Below are 20,206 nucleotides of genomic sequence, written 5' to 3'. Positions count from 1 at the left end.
AAGTTTGTAAATTGCCTCCATAACTTACTATAATTATACATTGTTTTGGTTCCAACAGTTGTCACCATGACAAATGACAAGGAGCAAGGGAGCTCGCAGGAGTATGAGCTAGCAGTGCAGGACCAGGAAGAGGGCAATCAGGAGCAGGTCCAGGAGCAAGGCCTCAGCGGTTCCAATCTTCACTTGTCAGGTACAATTCAGATTGTCTGTGAGCTCAGATGTTCTCCACAAGGAGGGTGGTGAGGATTGCAGTAGTGACCATGTTGTCTCATTGTCTTTTTAGGAGTTCAGCTCTCTCCTCGCCCCCCTGCTGCAGCCTCTTTGGATCCCCCTCCTGTCCCATCACCACAGTCTCCAAAAAAAGCAGGCTCCCCAGACACCTCCCTTACACTCAGCGTGACAGTTGAGGCTTCCCCCTCTCTAATGGATCACAGGGAATCGGGACAAGAGGACTCATGTCCTATGTCGTGGGCCCCGGGTGATGACCAGTCCAATCCCACTAAAACAGAGTCTTCAGAATGGGTGGAGGAGCAGCCAAAATCACCAACAGTAACAGCCGCCGCCTCTGATGAAGTTTCTCAGCAGGAGGACATAGGGGAGAGCGATAATATGGAGAACCAAGAGAGTGCTGACCCCAAAGACCAATCCTATGTGGAGGAGGAGCCACTGAGTCCTGTGCTGGAGCTGGATCCCTCTTTAGATGTGGAGGTGATGAAGTTGATGACCACGGAGTCTCCTTCCGCCTCCTTTCTACACCTGTCCTCCTTTAATCCGCCTCCCATCCCCACCCGGGGGAAAGGGCGGAGCTTCAGGCCTCCTCCATGCTCCTCTTTCGCACCATTAGACGACCTCTCCTTACGGCTTCGGCAGTCTCCTTTTTCCACTGAGGCGTCACCTGAAACCTCCCCTAACAGAGAGCCCATCACACCGCCGCCACTTTCTCCACCTTCCCCTCCTCTCAGGTTCAGCCCTCCATACAGGGAGTCTCCACCCCTGTCCCAGGTAAAATTGATGCAGATGTTGCCAACTGACTGCTTCTCTTTTTATCCTCTTCTTAAACTTCTCCTCACTCATTTACAGATTCCGCCCTCCACTGTGATACCGCTCACTCCTAAAATTGGTATGGGAAAGCCAGCCATCACCAAAAGAAAGTTCTCCCCTGGCAGGGCGAGGGTCAGGCAGGTATGTGACCTTTGATGCTTCTTGACTGTCAGTTCTCTTTACGTGTCATTTACTGACACTACCAGTTTTTCAGTATAATTTAATAACTACACTGAGTGTTTACTACTAATGGTCTGTGAATGGCTGCATGCTGTTGTCACAGTAACAGCATCTTGTTGCTTTATAAGTATGTTTTGTTTGTATTGGAGGCTTTATTTCTTTTAATGGCCGTTTCATTTATGCTACTGCATTTTGTCCCCCCCTCCATTTCCACTACCTTTTATTACTCCATTTTCCTCACTTTTTTTTCTCCTTTTCTGTGGTGTCCTTCACCCGTCTTCCTCCTCCCTACCTCAGGGTTCGTGGTGGAGTAATATCAGGGCAGTCAGCCCCCCCTCTTCCTCCCAGGACTCTACTGGGGAGGGTGGGAGGGACAGCCCTAAATATCGTCCACCGGACTCCCCGCTGTGGAGCATGAGAGTGGTAAAGAAGCGCACCCTAACCATGATTGATATCTGTGGCTATAACTAACCACCACTTGCAAAACCCGCCCGTCTGGCCTGTGACTTAAGCAAAACAAGCACACTGTCACTATTGATGTCTGTCTGATTCAGTATCCTTTTAGATTGATTGAAGATGATGTGATGAATGTCAAGTTCTAACCTCATGTCTTCCTTGCTCTTCGGCTTCTTCCTTGCCCTGCGGCTTCTCAGGGTCGTGGTTCGGGGTTTCCTGGTAGAAGGAGGGCCAGAGGAGGAGGTGTAGGAGGCGGAAGAGGAGGAAGAGGAAGGAGCAGAATTAAGACACAGGAATTTTTGTCTGTGTCACCTGCAGTGAGAGCGAACACACACATATACAAACACACTTCACCGTGGTAACCGCTGACCAGTGAGTGTTCTGGTTTACAGTACGGTTTTGTGGAGTCGATCCCGCCTAAGGAAGAGGAGGAGAACTCAATGCACAACACGGTGGTGATGTTCTCCACCTGTGACCTGTTCACCCTCAGACAGGTGCTGACATATGTCTAAACGTTTTTGAATAAAAATGTCTTAAAAATAAGCTGACATATTTTTTGTTGTTGTGTAGGACATGTGTGTGGTGTGCGGCAGTTTCGGTCAAGGAGCAGAAGGTCGACTGTTGGCGTGTTCTCAGTGCGGACAGTGTTACCACCCCTACTGCGTCAATGTAAAGGTAGTTGTCAATCATTGCGTAGGATAAACGTTGAAATGTCATCGTGATCTAAATAATCGGACACATCCCGTTTCTGCAGATTACGCGAGTAATCCTGACCAAAGGGTGGCGCTGTCTGGAATGTACCGTATGTGAGGCATGCGGAGAGGCCAGTGACCCCGGGCGTTTGTTGCTATGCGACGACTGCGACATCAGCTACCATACGTACTGCCTGGACCCGCCCCTCCACATGGTGCCTAAGGGAGCCTGGAAGTGCAAATGGTGGGTGCTCTTGTCAATCACCACTCTGTGTTTTATGAGTGTAATCTCTAAGAGACTGTTGTATTTCCTCTCCAGGTGTGTGTGGTGCGTTCAGTGTGGCTCCGCCTCCCCCGGGCTGCACTGTGATTGGCAGAGTAACTACAGCCGCTGTGCTCCATGTGCCAGTCTGACCTGCTGCCCCCTCTGTCAGAGGCTTTATACACAGGACGACCTCATTCTACAGTGTCAGCAGTGTGACAGGTTCGAGTCATAAATTTATGAATACCCCTTTTATTTATGTTTGATTGACTTTAAATTTCTACCAAACACCCACTGAAACTTTTGGGTGTTTTGGCAAGTTTAATCGGTTTTGCATGTACATTTGCATCAAATCAGAGTTTCCTCATTTTGTACATTTATATTTGTGTGTAGGTGGGTGCATGCCAGTTGTGAGGGTCTGACGTCCGAAGACGAAGTAGAGATTGCAGCTGATGAGGGCTTCAACTGTTCGCTGTGTAAAACACACAGTCGCATCTCATTTGGTAAAACTTGCAGGTACACACACTAAAATTCTTAATTGGCGTCTTCTAATGGCTGTATCATGCACCGCTTGCAGGGAGGTCGGACAGTTTGGACTCCTCCTACAAGTCTCAGATCATCTCCAGGAGCCGTGAAGCAGGTTTGTTTTCAGTTTTTTGGGCAACAATGGATGTCATTTTCACTGTGTGTTTGTGTGTGTGTGCAGACACAAAGACATACACTCAGGATGGAGTTTGTCTGACAGAGTCGGGCCTCTCTCACCTGCAGTCCCTGGTTGAACCTTTGACCTCAGCGCGCAGGTATCGCAGGTGAGTTTTATGTGACTTAACTCAAGGGTCATCTGAGAAAGTGTTACTCAGCTGCTTCCTGTCTCCGATCAGGTGCAAACCAAAACTAAAGTTGAGGATCATCAACCAGAACAGCGTGTCCGTTCTGCAGACCCCACCTGACCCTCACACTGGCGAACAAGACCTCCATCACAGAGGTGAGGGGTCACTTACACCTGCACACACACACACACACACACACACACACACACACACACACACACGAGGACATACACAATTTTTTTGAACCAGCGTCTCTCTCTGCAGTGCACCTGGAGTGTGACCTCAAGTCTGACTCCAGTCCTGAGAGAGACCACGCCCCCTATGATGACGTCAGCAAGGAGCTCCATATGGCAGATGGCAGCACAAAGAGGAAGAGGAAGCCATATAGACCAGGTAAGGAAGACACCGTTAGCTGTAATACAGTCTTAATCATCATCATCATCATCATCCGTCTTGCAGGCATTGGAGGCTTCATGGTGCGCCAGCGAGGCGGGAAGGCGGGGTCAAGCGGATTCAAACTGTGCAGGAACGATTCAACTGATATGTTGCATGGAGATGAAGGTGGGACCTGTTATTAAAGTTATTAAAATGTTGCTTTAACCAAGAACACATCATCACAGATGTAGCTGACCAGACCCTTGACAAGGTGAAGAAGAGATATAGAAAGAAAAAGACCAAGCTGGAGGAGGCTTTTCCTTCCTATCTACAGGTAACACACATTTATACGCACGCACTCACACACACAGAGACACACACACACACAGTCAGTCAGTATTTTCTGATTGGCTTTCATCTGTCCCCCTTTAAGGATGCTTTCTTTGGTCGGGATCTTCTGGAACGCATTCGCCAGTTGGATCAGAGGATGGTATCAGAGGTAGCGAAAGCCAGCCAGTCAGCAGCAGTAGATCTGAAAGGCCCCACCATGTCAGACAAGATGGTGATCCGAAAGCAAGAAAGACTGCGTGAGTTAATTTCTGACATTCATTAACGTTACATCACGTCACCTTTAATTTTTGTCGACATTTTGTGACCATCACCATGACTAAGTTGCGAGCCTTACTGTGACTTGTGTGAATGTGTGTAACATGGCCATGACAACATTGTGATACGCATGTGTGTCGTCAACCAGCCATGTCGGACGATGCGCTCGTGGATCTGTCTGACGTTCTCAACACTCATCCTCAAATTCTGGCCACTGGACACACAGGTACCATTGGTGAAGGGGCAGGGTCACAACCACTGTCCATCACAACGTCTACCACTCGATTTTGTCTCTTTCTATTCACTCCTTTATTAAGCACATAAACACTCCATTTTGCGCACTTTTGAAATGGTTTGTATGTCAAGCACCTAAGAAATGACCTTGTTATTAATTTACACGCTAAGCTAACAGTTCTCCCTTCTTTGGTGGGTGTATACCGGACTTCCTTTTTAGCTCTGCTTTCTGCTTTGTCTTTCGCACGTTGTTTCTGCACACTGATTGGCTGACCAACAATCTTCATCGCGATTGGTCGCTTGGTGGATAACTGTGTGTCTGTTTTGTAGGCCAGTTCCAGGTGGAGCGCTCCCCCTCTCCATTTGGTAAGAGTCCACAGGAAGCTAGCGTTTCTTCCCCCTTTTGCTCCTCCTCTTCCTGTCGCGATGTAGTTGTTTGCGGGGGAGTTCCTGGTTGTTAGATAATGATTTTGGATAGGACCTCTTTCGGTGTTTCCTTTCCTTTGGCTTGGCTTGCTAGCTGACTGAACGGTTCCTCTTCATGGGATCTAACTGGTCCCATCTCAGATTTACATTTCTTTCCCTCTTCATCTCCTTAGTCTTCCTCATGATGTTTCCTATCTTTCACTTACCAAGTCTTTACGTTGGTTTCTCAGCGGGCCTAGACATTGGGTCCATGGCCGAAGACCCCTTGCTGACCGGAAGTGACGGACACAGTCATAGATCATTACAGGAAGAGCCTTTGGATGCCATCTTAAACCCTGAGCTTGACAAGATGGTGACAGACGGTGAGTACATGATGAATAACAGGGCTGTTTGTGGCATGTGGAATCTTCTATTAAGCATCTCGTTTTCTTCCAGGTGCTCTCCTCAGCAAACTGTACAATATTCCAGGTAGGACCCCTGAACCCTCACCCTCATCTCACCTGCTACACATTAAATAGCGCCACACACCTGGTGTTGGCAGCCACATTCACATGTCTTCATTGTCTTCAGAGCTTGAGGGCAAAGATGTGGAAGACCTTTTCACTGCTGTCCTCAGCCCGGACAACAGCGAGAAACATCACCACCACACTGCTGCAGGAAGCAAAACACACACAGGTATGCGCTCACGCATGCGCACACGCACACACACACATACACACACAATTATGGTGTTCATTGTGTGTATTGTGTCTCAGCAGCCGTGTTTCCTCGTCTTCCCCTGATGAATGGCCTCACAGGACGAGCCCCTCACTTGGTCAACCCTCCCATGATGCCGAGCGGCACTCCTGGCACAGCGAGTCACCGAATTTGTCCTCCAGAGGGACCCTTCCCCAGCTCTGCCCCTTGCCTGCCTCAAGCTAATCAGGCTGGGGGAGAGGGCGAGCAGGACACCTTGTCTACGGCACAGAGGAGCATGTTGAAGTGGGAGAAGGAGGAGGCTCTTGGCGAGCAGGCTACTGTTGCCCCCGTGCTCTACTGCAACACCAATTTCCCCCAGCTCAAGGAGCAGTATCCTGGTACTTATGCACACACTAAAATTGGTCAACTGAAAAGAGACATGTCATTGTTGTGGTGTAAACCCTGTGTGTTTGTGTGTGACAGAATGGTCCACAAGAGTGAAGCAGATCGCCAAACTGTGGAGAAAAGCGAGCTCTCAGGACAGAGCACCTTTTGTAGTGAGTGCTGACCATCAATCACCAAATGTGTCAACAAACATGTCTGAATTATCACCACCACTGACCATTGTCATGTCAAGTCCCTCACTCCGGAGTCTTGTCTTCCAGCTACGTGCAAGGGACAACCGTGCAGCGCAGCGCATCAGCAAAGTTCACATGTCCAATGAGCCATTCAAAAGGCAGCAGCAGCAACAGCCCTTGCAACCGCCATTGTGTGTGCCCTATGATGCAATGTCCATGGAGTCGGATTTGGCGCTGAAGGACCCACTAAGGCCAAGAGAGTCTGAGCAGGAGCAGGAGTGGAAGCTAAGACAGGTGAGCCATTTTGGGACATGTTTGTTGCTCTTTGGTCCAGAGCAGGGAAACCCACGCTAGATCAGTTTCACAAACAAGTCAAAGCAATCTACTGTGCGGTCACTGTGACACAATGGTGTTGGTTTCCATGGTAACATCGGGCTGCATGTCAGGGGGCACATAGTTTGGCTGGATGATGATCATTGTGTGCTTGATGAAGAGTGCAGATGGTGCTGAGCGTGGCTCCCTCCTACTCTACTAATGTCTCTGATGTGTCATTGAAAAGGGAGAGGTAAAAGACAGATGGCGAGCCGGTAAGAAGAGGCAGGAAAATCTCCCCCAAAGCAAAGCCCTAAAATCACCAACAGATAAAGATTGTCCCTTCCAGGCATCTCTAGCAGGAGGTGGCAAAGAGGCTCTGGTAAGCTCTCAAAGGCAAACCTGTATCGGACTTCCTGCATCCATGATCCCCTGAAATCCTCTTCCTGACCTGGGTGTGGGCCTGGGCCTGGCCAGAATGCTTCAGCTGTTTACCTGGAGGTTAACAGCTGGATGAGTTCAATTAATCACATCCTACCTGATAAATGACCACAGCTGATTAATGCACATCTGCCATTCCTCACACTTTTCATGTAACTTAAACTCTCTCTCTACCTGCACTCTACATTGTGACTGTGCAATAACAAGTTTGCCAGTTAAATTCCAGACTAATCGACTGAAGCATGCTTTGGATGTTATGTCATCATTGCAGCATCTTCCTTCTTCCTCCTGGTATCAAACAGCTGTGAATTGTTCAAAGTAAGGATTTCAGATTCATGGATGCAGGTGACGGTCATCCTTTCTTGGTCTAAGCACCTTCTTACGTTTGAGCAAAAAACTGATAAAGTCACTGACTAAAGAAGCCAAACCTATTGAAGGCTTGTCGTCTTTGTGGCACTGTGTTCTGATTCAAGCCTTGCTCTGGACCCTTCATGGCCAGTCCTCCTGCTCTTAGACTGATGCTCTGTTTACAACATGAACCAAGAGTCTTCTAGTTTTTTGCATTTCAGATGATGACGACATTGCCTATCCAAACAAATAAAAAAAATAAAAAAGGTTTTGTGTAACAATTGTCACCCGAGAGCAGGATCACCTGTCTGAATTGTCTTCAGCTTCACGTCCTGCCTGAATGATGTCATGGTCATACCATTCGCGGTCAGCCATCACAGTCGTGAACACATCAAGCACACACAATTTTTGACAGACTGGAGCAGTGGGGAGCAGTCGAAAGACTTAAGGGGGGAAGCTGGGACCCTTTGGTCATAGGCCCAATTATCAACCATTGAGTCACAGCTGCCCCCCAACCCCAGAGCCAGTACCTTACTTTTGACCGCCAGGAATACTAGCTGTCATGTTCTTTGTGTCGACCATCCAGCAATCTGACTTGAACCCCCTAACCTCTACCCCCCCACCCCTGCATCTCTGTCCTTTTTTTTCTTTAGCATTTGCGTCAGAAAAGTAAACAGCTGGCCAAGATCGAAGCCAGTCAGAAGCTGGAGCAAGTCAAGAATGAACAGCTGCAGCAGCAGCGACAACATCACCTCTCAGCCAATCAGCAGCCTGTCACCGGGAGCGATGCGATGCCTCTCCAGCTACTTACCTCCACGGATGCCCAGGCCAGACAGAACATCCTACAGGGCTCCGTACTGGCCGACAATGTTTTTCTCAGACCACAAGTCCCACCGTCTTCTGGCTACTCCTCACTTCCTCACTCCCCGCACTCCTTGTCACCGCTTCACCAGCCCCCATCCTCTCCCCAGATGTTCTCCCCTCCTTCATCCAGCCCCACATCCCCCTGGGATTCCTACAGTAAACCAGTAGGGACTTCTCGGCCTGCCTCCATTCAGCATTGCACCCCACTCAACATATCTCCTGCACACGATGCACTGGGTTCCCCTGCACCCTCACCTGATTCGAAAGCCTCTGACGCTTCTCGGACCTTCGGACTTCAACCAGGTAACTGGTCTCCTTCCCCTTGATGACTTCTTCCTTCGAAAGCCTCCTACTGAAATTCTCCTTCTTTCTTCCTTCAGGCCTGCAGCACAGCAAAGCGGCATTGAAGAGTCCCCCTTCTGGCTCTCAGGTGTACCAGAGGTCTCCGGTCCAAGGGGGAGTGTTTAAAGCCCCCATGCCACCCCAAAACCAGCTGCAACAGGAGTTGTTTAGTGGTGTGCCAGCTGTAGCAAGGAGAGACCCATCTAGACCCACAGACCTTGGCCTCATCCCCCCCCAGAGTCAGGACTCCGCTTTTAGTTCCAGCCAGCTCTCTGGGCTGGGCTCCCCTCATCGCAGCCCTTACGTCCACACGCCAGGGATCCCCAGAATTGAGTATAGCCAGCAGATGGCAGACCACTTTGTCAAACAGCCAGCTTTGACACCCCGTCCCTCTCCTGACCCCTATAGTAATCCTCAAACCCCTGGGACTCCTCGGCCACATTCAGACAACACATACCTCAACGCAACCCCTGCACTTCGAATAGATCAGTTCAACCAATTGGCAAACAGCCGCCGGCCCTCCCCTTCACACACAACACTGGACCCATATTTAAACCCAGGCACACCCCATCCCTTTGTTCCTGAGCGCTTACCTCGATCACCAGGCAGCACGTTAACCACCGATCCCCATGCTAAACCGCCTGGTACCCCGCGTCCGTCACCGGACCCCTACGCCCAGCAGCCCTCCACACCTCGTCCCCAGAAGACCTCTGACGCCTTCAGCCAAGCTCAAATGGAGAGCTTTACTCCTCAGCTTGTGCGATCTCCCCTGGGTTCAGGACTTGGTGGAGAGAATGTGACTCTTACACCAACCCACAAACAGGTAACACAATATATTTTTACTTGTCAGTAGCATGTTAACTGTCCACTTCATGTAGTCATGGGGCGGCATAGCTCGGTTGATAGAGTGGCCGTGCCAGCAACTTGAGGGTTGCAGGTTCGATTCCCGCTTGTGCCATCCTAGTTACGGTCGTTGTGTCCTTGGGCAAGACACTTTACCCACCTGCTCCCAGTGCCACCCACACTGGTTTAAATGTAACTTAAATATTGGGTGTCACTATGTAAAGCGCTTTGAGTCACCTGAGAAAAGCGCTATATAAATATAATTCATTTCACTTCACTTTATCTCCTTTGCGTTATTTCTCCTTGCAGTCTCCGGGGAGGCAACAACAGCAGCAGGAGTCCTTTCCCAGGACCCCTGGTAGTAGCCAGACCCCAAAGCACCCTGGGATGTCAGAAGATACGGGCTTCGCCGACCCGGTCATTCAAACTTTGGGAAGACCCACCACTGGGGCCTCACAGATGGACAAAACATCATCCAATGACATGACAACAGTAGGTGGGGCTTCTTTAGAGGGAACAATGGGCTTGCTTCCACAGCTTGGTGACTCTGAGGAAAAACTAAAACAGGTAGGACTGGTGTGCCAAATTAGTTATTTTTGTCTATTTTTGTCAATTTAACTGATGATTTTTGTCTGCAGCGTCAGAGACTCCGCCAGCTCATCCTGAGGCAGCAGCAGCAGAAGAGTGCATTGCGGCAAGAAAAAGGTCTCCAGGAGTCTCAGCCTGGTGCCCTTTCAGCTACTGCTGCTCCATCAGGATCGGCCCCCAGCTCAGCAACACCCTGTCACTGGTCCCAGGAAGAAACCACCACTTCCAATCCTCCAACTGATGTGTTTGGACGTCCACCACCTCCTTACCCCGGAATAATGCGGCCTGCCGGACCAGCTGGAGCATTTATTGGACCCCCACGGTTGCATGGAACTTTTCCAGTGGACCAGGTCAGAGGGTTAAGCCCAAGTGAGCCTCAATTTCCCAGACAAAGCATCCCCAGGGAACTTGGACCGAGAGGAGTGGCCTTGAGGTGAGCAGAGCACAGATCTTTCCAGATTAAACAATGAAACACATTTTGAATGCCAAGTTTATTTTGTGAGACAATGTGTTTGAAAACTTTATGTAAGTACTTTTACTGCAGTTATTTAAAGCTTGTTCTTCTTTTCAGGTTTGGTCTCCAGGAACCCTTCCTGCGTTCTCCCACAGTGTTAGTGCCTGGTTCTGGGCTGGTACCCCCTGTCCAGATAAGGACGCCAGTACCCGGTGACTTTACCAGCATCCGTCAGATGACTGTCCCGAGCCCTCATCCACATTTGATGTCCGGTAAGACGTAGCTCAAGACAGCTACATTTTTTTGCTTCCTGTGGAAGAATATGCTAATCTCTTGTGTTTTTGCTGGCTCTTAAAGCAGTTGTCCACCAGCCATTTGTTCCCCGCTCCCTCCCCATCCAGCAGCACAGCATCATGGGGCAGCCTTACATTGAGCTTCGACACCGTTCTCCAGAGAACCGTCTGAGGCTGCCCTTCTCCCTTGCAGCCCCACTTTTGCAGACTGTGGACTCTCAGCCATCAGCTGCCAGGCCCATCTCAGGGGTCCCGATAGCAGAGACAACAGTGGGTCATCATCCAATGCTGACGATGGAGCAACTCAACCAGCAGAATCTAATCCATGTGGCAGCATTGGGTCAGGGGAGTGAACCAGGGCTCCAGGGAACTGATGGGATAGAGGAGCACCTGGAAGGGGAGGACTCGGCTGTAAAGGATCTGGAGGATGTGGAGGTGAAAGATCTAGTTGACCTCAATCTGAACCTGGATCCTGAAGATGGTAAGAATTTGTACTTTGTTGTCAACAACAACCAAAATCGGAGTAACCACTTTTGTCTCTTCCTAATTCAGGTAAAGACTTAGACCTGGGTGCCAACGACCTCCACTTAGATGACTTCTTGCTGTCGGGAAAGTTTGACCTGATCGCTTATGCTGACCCCGAGCTCAACCTAGAGGACAAAAAGGACATGTTCAATGAGGAGCTTGACCTGGAGGATACTGTGGGAGACAAAAAGGGAGGAGAGAGGCGAGACTTAGTTGGTGGTGCGAGAAAGTTGGATACCGATGCCAACTTGTTAGGTCAGGTCAAGGAAGAAGATCAGGAGGCCGTCAACAGAGATACTAAAAACGATTCTTCATCCCTCCACCCCGCACCACAACCTGAGGCTGTCAGCCACCAACTCCCTGTAGCTTCTGAGGCTGAGACAGCAGGATCCAGCCATTCCAGCTCTTCTTTGCACCTTGCCAAGGTTACATTACTTTTCAAACAGATCTCATGTACTAAACAACTTTGTTGGGTTAATGCTTACCTACGTTTCTGTCTTTCCAGGGGGATGTGGGTGATTCTTCTGATTCAGGAGTTTTGCCAGAACTCCAAGCCCAAGAAAAGGCTTTGTCATCTGGCGTGACTCCAGGTGACCTATTGATCAAGATTGATGTTCCCCCCAGCTTGGAGGCAGGATGGATAACTTATCATGTTCTCTTTGTCCGACTTCAGATCAGCACCCTGGCTTCCATCAAACACCCCTTGGACCCTCTTCGGCTTACTTCAACCCTCAAACTCAGGCTTCCACTGACACCCCTCACAAAGTGTCGCTGCAACTCTCCCAGCCTTGCCTACTTCTCAACCCTCAGGCTGTGTCTCCAAACATGGACGAAGCTGCTCAATCCATTGCCCAGGAACAGGCCCAGAACAAGTCTAAACCTTTACTACTGGAGGAACAGCCACTTTTGCTGCAAGATCTCTTGGACCAGGAGCGCCAGGAGCAGCAGCAACAGAAACAGATGCAGGCACTGATCAGACAGAAATCCACCTCTGAACCCACATTCCCAGAAATAAGTAAGATCCAGAATGCAGCATATTTTTTAGGTTCTTTTATAATAAATGTGGTTTGTTTTTGTACGTTTAGCCGACTTTGACTCCATCTCAGACCCCATAATGAAGGCCAAGATGGTGGCTCTTAAGGGCATCAACAAAGTGATGACTCAAGGGAACCTCGGCCTCAACAACATGGTCATCAACAGGTATGTTTGAGGTCACATGACTGCAATACGTTTGAATTTGACTTACTTAAGACTGCGTTGTCTATTTCATAGGTTTCACCAGGCTCCTGCGGCCACAACTCCTGAGGGAACACCTCAACCTCTGATTAAAGTTGGACAGGTGTGACCCAACACAAACACCACACCACCTGCAGCATACACAACGATTCTCAAATGTGAACAGGGTTCCCCAACCATTATTGCACCCGAGTCGGTTTAATGCAGGCATTAGTTTCAAGGACCAGTCTTCAACGTGTGGCAGATACATCAGCCAAAATAAGTGCATGAAAAATTCAACTCACCATAACACTGAATTAGTGGGAGCCATGGCCCTTTTCCCTTTGCAAAAAAGCTTGCCAAAGACATTTTTGTCTTTTTTTTTTTTAAATTTTTGCTAGTTTGTCGTCTTATTTTTTGGCTTATACGTGATACATCATTGTCAAAAACTAGAGCATAGATATATAATACAACTAGATATAATACTTTCCATTAGTTCAAATTGAATTATATGGCTTTTTATTGAATTGTATTTCTATTTTGTAAGTTATGTATTCATATTTTGAGCAATATTTCCTACATAGATACAATTATGTATGCTTTTTTTGGGGCAATTTTTCGCGCGTTAACGCAAACTACTTATGCAATAGGGCTATGTGCAGTTATAGCAGCACTTAAAAGGGGAACTGCACTTTTAAAAAAAAAAAAATTTCTATCGTTCACAATCAATATGAGAGACATAAAGACAAAAAGGTAAATTGCAAAAATTGTCTCGTTCTTGGTGGCTGGGAATGCAGCTAATGGGAACGATCATTTCTATCTCTAAGTCACTTTAAAAATGCATTCAAAAACCACACTTGCGCATTACTGTGCATTGAATTACATCAGTTAGTCGATTGTTTACAAAACGGGCTATTTTTTGGCGCAATAAAAAAATATATAAAACCGCATCAGCAATTACAACCTATCTGAAGTGGTACTGTCAAAATTGGAATAATTGTAAAAACACATTAAGCGTGAAAAGCAATTTGAACTCAGAATTTTTAGCACCCATCCGACACCGTATAAGCCAGTGGTACTTCTTGTATTTGGTTGATTCGAGTAAAAGTGGCGGGCCAACCATTACAGCTTTTCTAACTATTGGGGTTAGCCGACCTCGTCTCTTTAAACATCCTTCTTGAAAAAAGTCTTGCAAATATATATCTGCCGCCTAATCAAAGTTTTGCACTCCTTCTTTGTGGGTTTAAAAATTCACTAAAGTGGTTTCTCTACTGGCCGGATATGGCTCCAGTGCCACTTCCTGTTTTGTAATCCAATATTCACTTGTCACTCCCGAGTGACAATTGCGGATCACAGTCACGTTTAATCTAAGGCTACCTAAATGGGCTACTGTCAGCAAGTCGTGATCTGATTGGCTATGGCAACTGTCTATCAACTGAATGTCCACTGTTCGTTTACACTGCACAGCCACTGCTAATGTTGACTCAGAAGGCCTCCGGCGGATTTCATACAGCGCTGGCAACAAGCTAGCTGAATTCCTTTTGGATAAAAGCCTTAATTTAAAAACAGCAACACTGGAACCTAATGTGACAAAATATATAATATAATGAATACTCTAATATATTTATGGCAAGTAAATTTAAAATAGAATTAGGTTTCATTGATTTATGATCATGATTTATGTTAAGCCAGCTGAGAAGACCTTGCTGGCCCTAACGGCACACCATTAACGCATCCGCATTGCTTCGGTATTAACCGTAAAAGCTAGCTACAGAAAGAGATAAGCTAGCTTCTACGTCACGAAACACGTTTGAGTTTGTTATGCACAACACAATGCGATTAGACACCAATCGTACTGACTGAAAAACCTGAACAATCATATTACAGTGTCTGTAAAGTATTAGCCCACATTTCATGTTTTGTTAGTACACAGCTAGCAAGACAGCGTATGAAATTGTAATAACACGCATGACGTGTTGCATGTGTTATGATCGACATAGACAGTTGTCCGTTTGGTCCAGAATGTTTTTCTCGTTTATTTGGGTGAGCACTCCATTTATGTTGAAATAACATGGCTTTTAGTTCCACATTTACAGCTTCGAGTCAAGCTGTCCTCAGTCTTTTGGCTTTCATTTGCTCCAATATCTCACCTTTCTTTTGTGCTCACTTCTTTAAGCATTAGTTCATCTTTCGTATATTCAGTTTCACTAATATAAGGTTGTGAATCCTCATTTGTCCAAAAAATAGTCATCTTCGTTGTCTCTTACCGAGTTTGCCATGATCAAAGCATACTAGTGTTTGTTTCCGGAAGTACAAACACTTATTTGTTGCCAGAAGTCGGAAGTGTGCTGCAATGGTAGTTCGCGGAAGAAATCAGTCCATGCAATGATTAAAATGACCATAATACGGTAAATAATGTACATATTACATATTGTGATTAACGTGTCTATTACTATATTACAAATAGACTTGCAGTGTGTATGTAAAAAATTGATGGAGAGTTTTGATGTTTTAAAGGGTTTGGAAGGCTACAACGGTGACACCCATTAGCTGCATCTTCCAAGCTTTTTTTTTTTTAATCATCTTTAAAATCCTTAATGACGTGTTCTTGTCTCTCGTAATGAATTTGAACGATAGGCAAAATTCCCCAAAAAAAGTGCAGTTCCCCTTGAACGAACTAGACCTGTGATGTCATAATCAAGGCCCGCCAATAAATTATCTATGGCACCCGGGGTGATATTTCATTGGTATTAGAACCGGCCCGCAGGCTACAGCTGCCTGCTTTGAAGGAAGTTTGTTTTTGTCTGTGAGCCTGTTGAAAAATGTTTTTACTTGAAATTTGTGACAGAGCCATACAAAAATGTTGGATTATTCATTCAATCATTAAATAAAACACAGTATACTGTGTTAGGTATTGGTTCAATAGGTTATGTGCAATAATTTTAATATGTTTTAATGAACATTGAACCGGTCCGGGCCTTGGCTTGTAGCAAATTAATTTTTTGGGCCTTCTGATGTATTTGACTTTGACATCCCTGTACTAGACCAAGGGAAATGTGCATGTTCTTTCTTCAGCACAATTATTACATGCAACAAATTAGCACACTTGAACTCTAGCCCGATAACCCTTCTCCTTCTGCCTTATGCACTTTAACTACAATGGTGACTTTTTTTAGTGGTCGGATCCACTATAGCGGCTGGTGCCAAAATCCCAAATCTCCAAACACCCTCCTGGTATTGGAGTATAAATATTTGGGGTTAGTCTGCGACGAGAGCTGACCAGCTAAGTCTATGAGCATGAACTTATGAAGCCTACTTGGATGAGAGGTGAAATATCTTCCAAGACAAACCAAACAGTCCAGTTACGATCAATTGAATGCTCTGAGATCAGCTTGAGATATTTTTAGGTAAGTGATAGCTAACCATAATGGTTTCTTTAAGACATATTTTTTGTACTGTAATTATGCTGCTCATTAGACTGTTACTAAAATAAACTTTGTTGGTTTTTTTTATAAAGCAAGAATAGGCAAAGTACTGACAAAAATGAAATATCAATTCATTTGTAAACAAAGGATAGTCAAATGGCAGCAATAAAACAACACTTAGGCTAACTAACTTCCTCAAAAAAAAAGTTAATTCTTTGATAATGATGTGTTCGGAGAGCTGCACACAGGTAAGAAAAACAAGTTTAGCTGGCGGACTTTGGCTAAAAGGATATTTAGTACTTTTTTCCACTCAAATTTGTCTTTTTGTTAGATATCAAGCGAACAAGCTATTTTACCCAATAGAGTCGCAGACCTCATCCTTCAGAGGTCTGACAATCCTCCGATTTAAATGCTCCCTCATTATAGATGTACTGCCATGAAAAAGCAAGGTTTAGGTTTAGGGTGAAATGTTCCATATTTTCTATGTTTTTGCCTGCGGTGATGTTGCCAGTCCTCACAGCCATTTTTCTTTTCCTGTTGCTGCTGCTCGGCGATCATGCTTACTCAACAAATTTTCTTGTAAAATTTTCTTGACAATGTAAACGAATCGTTGCACCCGTATTAATCATGAAGTGTCTTTTTTTTCTGTCAGGAAGGAGAGGTACACCCTCCACTGTTGCGTCCAAATCCACCCAGCTGTGGACCTGGATTTGTTAGTGAGTTTCACCCCCACAACTTCTGAGAATTTCAAAATTTCTGAAATGCTGAACAGTTTATGACGGGGCATTTCTGCTTAACTGTGCTGCAGACGACTCTCAGAAACGTCAGTATGAAGAGTGGTTGGGTGAGACCCAGCAACTCTTGCAGATGCAGCAGCGTCTCCTGGAGGACCAAATCGCAGCTCACCGCAAGACCAAAAAGGCTCTGTCGGCCAAGCAGAGGACAGCAAAGAAGGCGGGTCGTGCACTCGCAGAGGAAGACGCTGCTCAGCTGCGCTACATCATGGAGCAGCAGGGGACTGTCCAAAAGCAGCTGGAGCAGGTCAGTGCCTACACACCACCTCTCCCTAAAGGGACTACTTGTTGACTTGCGTATGTTCTCCTTCAGATCCGTAAGCAGCAGAAAGATCACACAGTGCTCATCGAGGACTACAGAACACAACAACAACAACAACAACAGCAGCAGCAGCAAAGACACCTTCCTATTGTACCTTCTGGGGTAGTACCTCTGCAGAATAGGCCCAGTGGCTCAGCTCTGCCCTGTGTCCAGAACGTTCCCCCTGGTTGGTCACCAGCAGTGGGAGTTGTTCCAGGGTTGATAGGGCCGAATATGGCATCTCAGGTGCCACCACAGTTGCCTCGAACCCTTTCAAAGCCCTCTCAGGCTTCACAGCCCTCTCCAGTCATTGTGCCCAGACTTTCAGCTCCATCAGCAGGCTTTTCCCCAGTGCCCCGGACACCCACTGGGGGTCCCAGTGGTGCCTCAGGGGGTGACATAGCAGCACCCTCCCCCAAGGTAGGAATTGAACCTCAAACAATAACCAAAATCAAGAGCTTTTCACAAGAATATTAGTCTATAAATGCTTGAGGTAATGTTAGGTAATATTTGGAACACTTCATGTGCACCTGCAGGTCAAATTTGATGACAACAACCCATTCAGTGAAGGTTTCCAGGAGAGGGAAAGAAGAGAAAGAATAAGAGAGCAGCAGGAGCGGCAGAGGGTGCACCTCATGCAGGGGGTGAGACATTGCATTAGCAAACACACACACACATATACACGCTGTGTTTGTACTTCATTCTTCTCTGCCTTCAGGTGGATTCCCATCGGGTCTTGCAGCAAGGTTCACATGGTGGATCTGTGGGACCTGGATTGGCTCGGCTCTGTTCCACAGGGTCAGCAGCTGGCAGCACTCCTGGCTCCACCTCTAGTGGGGACACTTTCTCCAAGATGCCTTTCTTCAGTTCTGAGCTGCCCCAGGACTTCCTGCAGTCTCCGCCTGCCTCCAGACCACCACAACTCCTCGGGTCGTCGCCCAACCTCCAGACCACCCCGAGACTCCCAGGCCCTTTGGGCTCCGCAGGTCTTGGTCAGGTCCGTCCACCTGGCCTTGGAGGGGTCCTTATAGCTCCTTCAAATCAAGGAAGTCAAGGTCATCAATTTCGACAGGAGTCCTCAACCTCATCCCCATCTGCCCCTCTACATGCCGTTTTCACCCCCTCCTCATCCGGAGGCCCCGCCTCCCTCATGCAGCTGTACTCTGACATCATGACAGACGACAGCCAGAAGAAGAAGAGGAGTGGGAACAAGGACAGAGACAATTCTGCTGGGGGAGCCAGGACACCGCTGTCCTCACACTCTGATGACATCACAGCCCCGTCTACTCCAGCCTTTTCAGATGCTTCGTGCTCTACGCCCACACGGTGCAGCACCGAGCTGGCTGAGATGAACACCCCTCCCCTCTCTGGTCTGGCTCCATCCTCAGAACTGGAGAATCAGCTGTCTGTGTGCCCTGCAGCCCAGGAGAGAACCCATCTAATGGACATGGAGGCTCATAGAGGCCTCCTGTGTGGCCGCATGGGGGTCAAGGTTGGTTACCAGTACCGCAGTCGGTGTTGTTGTCATATGCAAACAATAATTATTTGTTTTGGTTTGATTCGTATTCCTGCAGGAGGAGCGAGAGGAGCGAGGACCTTGTGGAGGAGACCCAGTAAAGTTGGAGTGCGCCTCCCCTCTTCCTGTCGGAGGAGACGCAGGGAAGGAGCTGCTCAGACACTTACTGAAGGAAAAGGCTTCTCCGGCAAAGACGCCATCGCCTACCACACATGCCCCGCCTCCTGTCCACCACCAACTCTCCACTGACAGTGTGCGCTCTGAGGAGGAGGACGGTGCTGGTTTCCTTGGCAACATGATGGTGGACAATCCTGATGTCTTGGACTTGTTAGGCAAGAAAAAGGCTCAGCGATGTAAGAGAGCTGCTCGGCCCGACAAAGACAAAGCTCTGGCCAAATATAAGCGGAGGAAACGAGAAGACGAGGACGAAATGCTTCACTCCTCTTCCACCCCCTCTGAGCAGATCATAACACACCTCAGACAGGTGAACTGACTCCAGCCATCTTTACTGTATTCACATTACAGTGTCAAGTTCTTATGGTGTATCTACCTCTCTCTTAGCTCTCTGTGCTACCCCTCATGGAGCCCGTTCTGGGGTTCGACCTGAGTCTGTTCCCCCCTTATGGCAGCACCTCTCTAGGGAGCGACTCCAGACTCACTGGCTCCTTTGGCAACGCCTCCCTGGACGGAGTCATTGACTACTACTCACAGCTCACATGCAAGGTTCATGTCCGGAAAAGTTAAACTACATCGTTTGCCTAAGGCTTATTTTTGTCTCTTCCTTCCCCCCTTGCAGAACAACCTTGGTAACCCACCCACACCGCCTGCCTCGCTGCCACCGACCCCCCCACCGGTGGTAAAGCAGAAGCTAGTGAACGGCTTTGCTACAGCAGAGGAACTGAGCAGGAAGGAGCTCACCGAGCAAGATGGTGAGTGCTGTAATGATCGAACGTTATCCTCCAGGCTTCAGCTCAGTCATACGTCATGTCCACCAGTGAAAGGTGTCAAATCCAAGGTTCAAGAGCTTCCGGCTGAAAATCACACGACCAAGACGGTGGACGTGCCCGCCTCCCTGCCGACTCCACCCCACAACAACCAAGAAGAGCTCCGGTAAGATAACCTTCCTGGTTTTCAGGGGAAGTCTTTTCTATTCTGCTCGCTAACTCACCACGTCCTCTTCAGAGCCCAAGAATCGTCGTTACGCAGCAGCCCGGAAGACTTCATCCCCTCCTCGTCTCCTGACAGTGTGGCAGACATGGAGATCAGCAGATATCCCGACCTGTCCTTTATCAAACTGGAGCTACCGTCCCCTTCCCCATCTCCACCGATACCCATCATGCCCTGCTCTTGGGGCAAAGGTCAGTTATCTGGGGAGAAAATGGTAACACATGGCAGACTTTGAAACCATCATCATGTCGTCTTTATCCAGGCACTGCGGTAAAGCAGGAAGTAAAGACGGAGCCAAGCCAACAGGCTCCTCCGTCCTGTTCCAACACAGATCTGGTTACCATAGCGATCACCCTAAACCCATCTGCTGCTCAGGTAGACTGTTTTTTCATAGCTCTGTCCACCCGGCTTGCTCCTCAC

The 20,206-nt window shown here is 47.7% G+C and overlaps 1 protein-coding gene across 6 annotated transcripts in view; it reads left to right on the top strand.

The window, feature by feature from the left end:
• The window catches only part of LOC133569432 (histone-lysine N-methyltransferase 2C-like), a 39,009-nt gene that overhangs the window by 12,214 nt on the left and 6,589 nt on the right, over positions 1 to 20,206 (top strand). Inside the window, exons 14-61 of one of the 6 annotated variants that reach the window (XM_061921762.1) lie at positions 59 to 190; positions 284 to 1,002; positions 1,081 to 1,182; positions 1,519 to 1,644; positions 1,875 to 1,994; positions 2,070 to 2,171; positions 2,248 to 2,352; positions 2,432 to 2,613; positions 2,689 to 2,853; positions 3,025 to 3,134; positions 3,209 to 3,271; positions 3,338 to 3,440; positions 3,513 to 3,616; positions 3,726 to 3,854; positions 3,921 to 4,022; positions 4,082 to 4,170; positions 4,270 to 4,423; positions 4,591 to 4,668; positions 5,007 to 5,042; positions 5,333 to 5,464; positions 5,538 to 5,570; positions 5,673 to 5,777; positions 5,861 to 6,178; positions 6,264 to 6,337; positions 6,446 to 6,652; positions 6,918 to 7,052; positions 8,113 to 8,626; positions 8,704 to 9,488; positions 9,818 to 10,075; positions 10,147 to 10,529; positions 10,668 to 10,822; positions 10,908 to 11,324; positions 11,396 to 11,793; positions 11,874 to 11,958; positions 12,042 to 12,383; positions 12,454 to 12,568; positions 12,641 to 12,707; positions 16,661 to 16,724; positions 16,817 to 17,049; positions 17,116 to 17,523; positions 17,640 to 17,747; positions 17,822 to 18,595; positions 18,678 to 19,103; positions 19,181 to 19,342; positions 19,416 to 19,548; positions 19,615 to 19,729; positions 19,802 to 19,977; positions 20,049 to 20,161. In XM_061921762.1, coding sequence (XP_061777746.1) covers positions 59 to 190; positions 284 to 1,002; positions 1,081 to 1,182; positions 1,519 to 1,644; positions 1,875 to 1,994; positions 2,070 to 2,171; positions 2,248 to 2,352; positions 2,432 to 2,613; positions 2,689 to 2,853; positions 3,025 to 3,134; positions 3,209 to 3,271; positions 3,338 to 3,440; positions 3,513 to 3,616; positions 3,726 to 3,854; positions 3,921 to 4,022; positions 4,082 to 4,170; positions 4,270 to 4,423; positions 4,591 to 4,668; positions 5,007 to 5,042; positions 5,333 to 5,464; positions 5,538 to 5,570; positions 5,673 to 5,777; positions 5,861 to 6,178; positions 6,264 to 6,337; positions 6,446 to 6,652; positions 6,918 to 7,052; positions 8,113 to 8,626; positions 8,704 to 9,488; positions 9,818 to 10,075; positions 10,147 to 10,529; positions 10,668 to 10,822; positions 10,908 to 11,324; positions 11,396 to 11,793; positions 11,874 to 11,958; positions 12,042 to 12,383; positions 12,454 to 12,568; positions 12,641 to 12,707; positions 16,661 to 16,724; positions 16,817 to 17,049; positions 17,116 to 17,523; positions 17,640 to 17,747; positions 17,822 to 18,595; positions 18,678 to 19,103; positions 19,181 to 19,342; positions 19,416 to 19,548; positions 19,615 to 19,729; positions 19,802 to 19,977; positions 20,049 to 20,161 — 9,956 coding nt within the window. Of the gene's footprint in view, positions 1 to 58; positions 191 to 283; positions 1,003 to 1,080; positions 1,183 to 1,518; positions 1,645 to 1,874; positions 1,995 to 2,069; positions 2,172 to 2,247; positions 2,353 to 2,431; positions 2,614 to 2,688; positions 2,854 to 3,024; positions 3,135 to 3,208; positions 3,272 to 3,337; positions 3,441 to 3,512; positions 3,617 to 3,725; positions 3,855 to 3,920; positions 4,023 to 4,081; positions 4,171 to 4,269; positions 4,424 to 4,590; positions 4,669 to 5,006; positions 5,043 to 5,332; positions 5,465 to 5,537; positions 5,571 to 5,672; positions 5,778 to 5,857; positions 6,179 to 6,263; positions 6,338 to 6,445; positions 6,653 to 6,917; positions 7,053 to 8,112; positions 8,627 to 8,703; positions 9,489 to 9,817; positions 10,076 to 10,146; positions 10,530 to 10,667; positions 10,823 to 10,907; positions 11,325 to 11,395; positions 11,794 to 11,873; positions 11,959 to 12,041; positions 12,384 to 12,453; positions 12,569 to 12,640; positions 12,708 to 16,660; positions 16,725 to 16,816; positions 17,050 to 17,115; positions 17,524 to 17,639; positions 17,748 to 17,821; positions 18,596 to 18,677; positions 19,104 to 19,180; positions 19,343 to 19,415; positions 19,549 to 19,614; positions 19,730 to 19,801; positions 19,978 to 20,048; positions 20,162 to 20,206 lie in introns of all 6 variants that reach the window. The other 5 variants (XM_061921763.1, XM_061921761.1, XM_061921765.1 and 2 more) reach the window with 5 other exon arrangements.

The sequence above is a fragment of the Nerophis ophidion genome, linkage group LG15 (genome assembly GCF_033978795.1).
Source record: "Nerophis ophidion isolate RoL-2023_Sa linkage group LG15, RoL_Noph_v1.0, whole genome shotgun sequence".
NCBI classification, from domain to species: Eukaryota; Metazoa; Chordata; class Actinopteri; order Syngnathiformes; family Syngnathidae; genus Nerophis; species Nerophis ophidion.
Note: the sequence above shows the minus strand (reverse complement) of the source record. Positions and strands in the feature narration are given on the sequence as shown.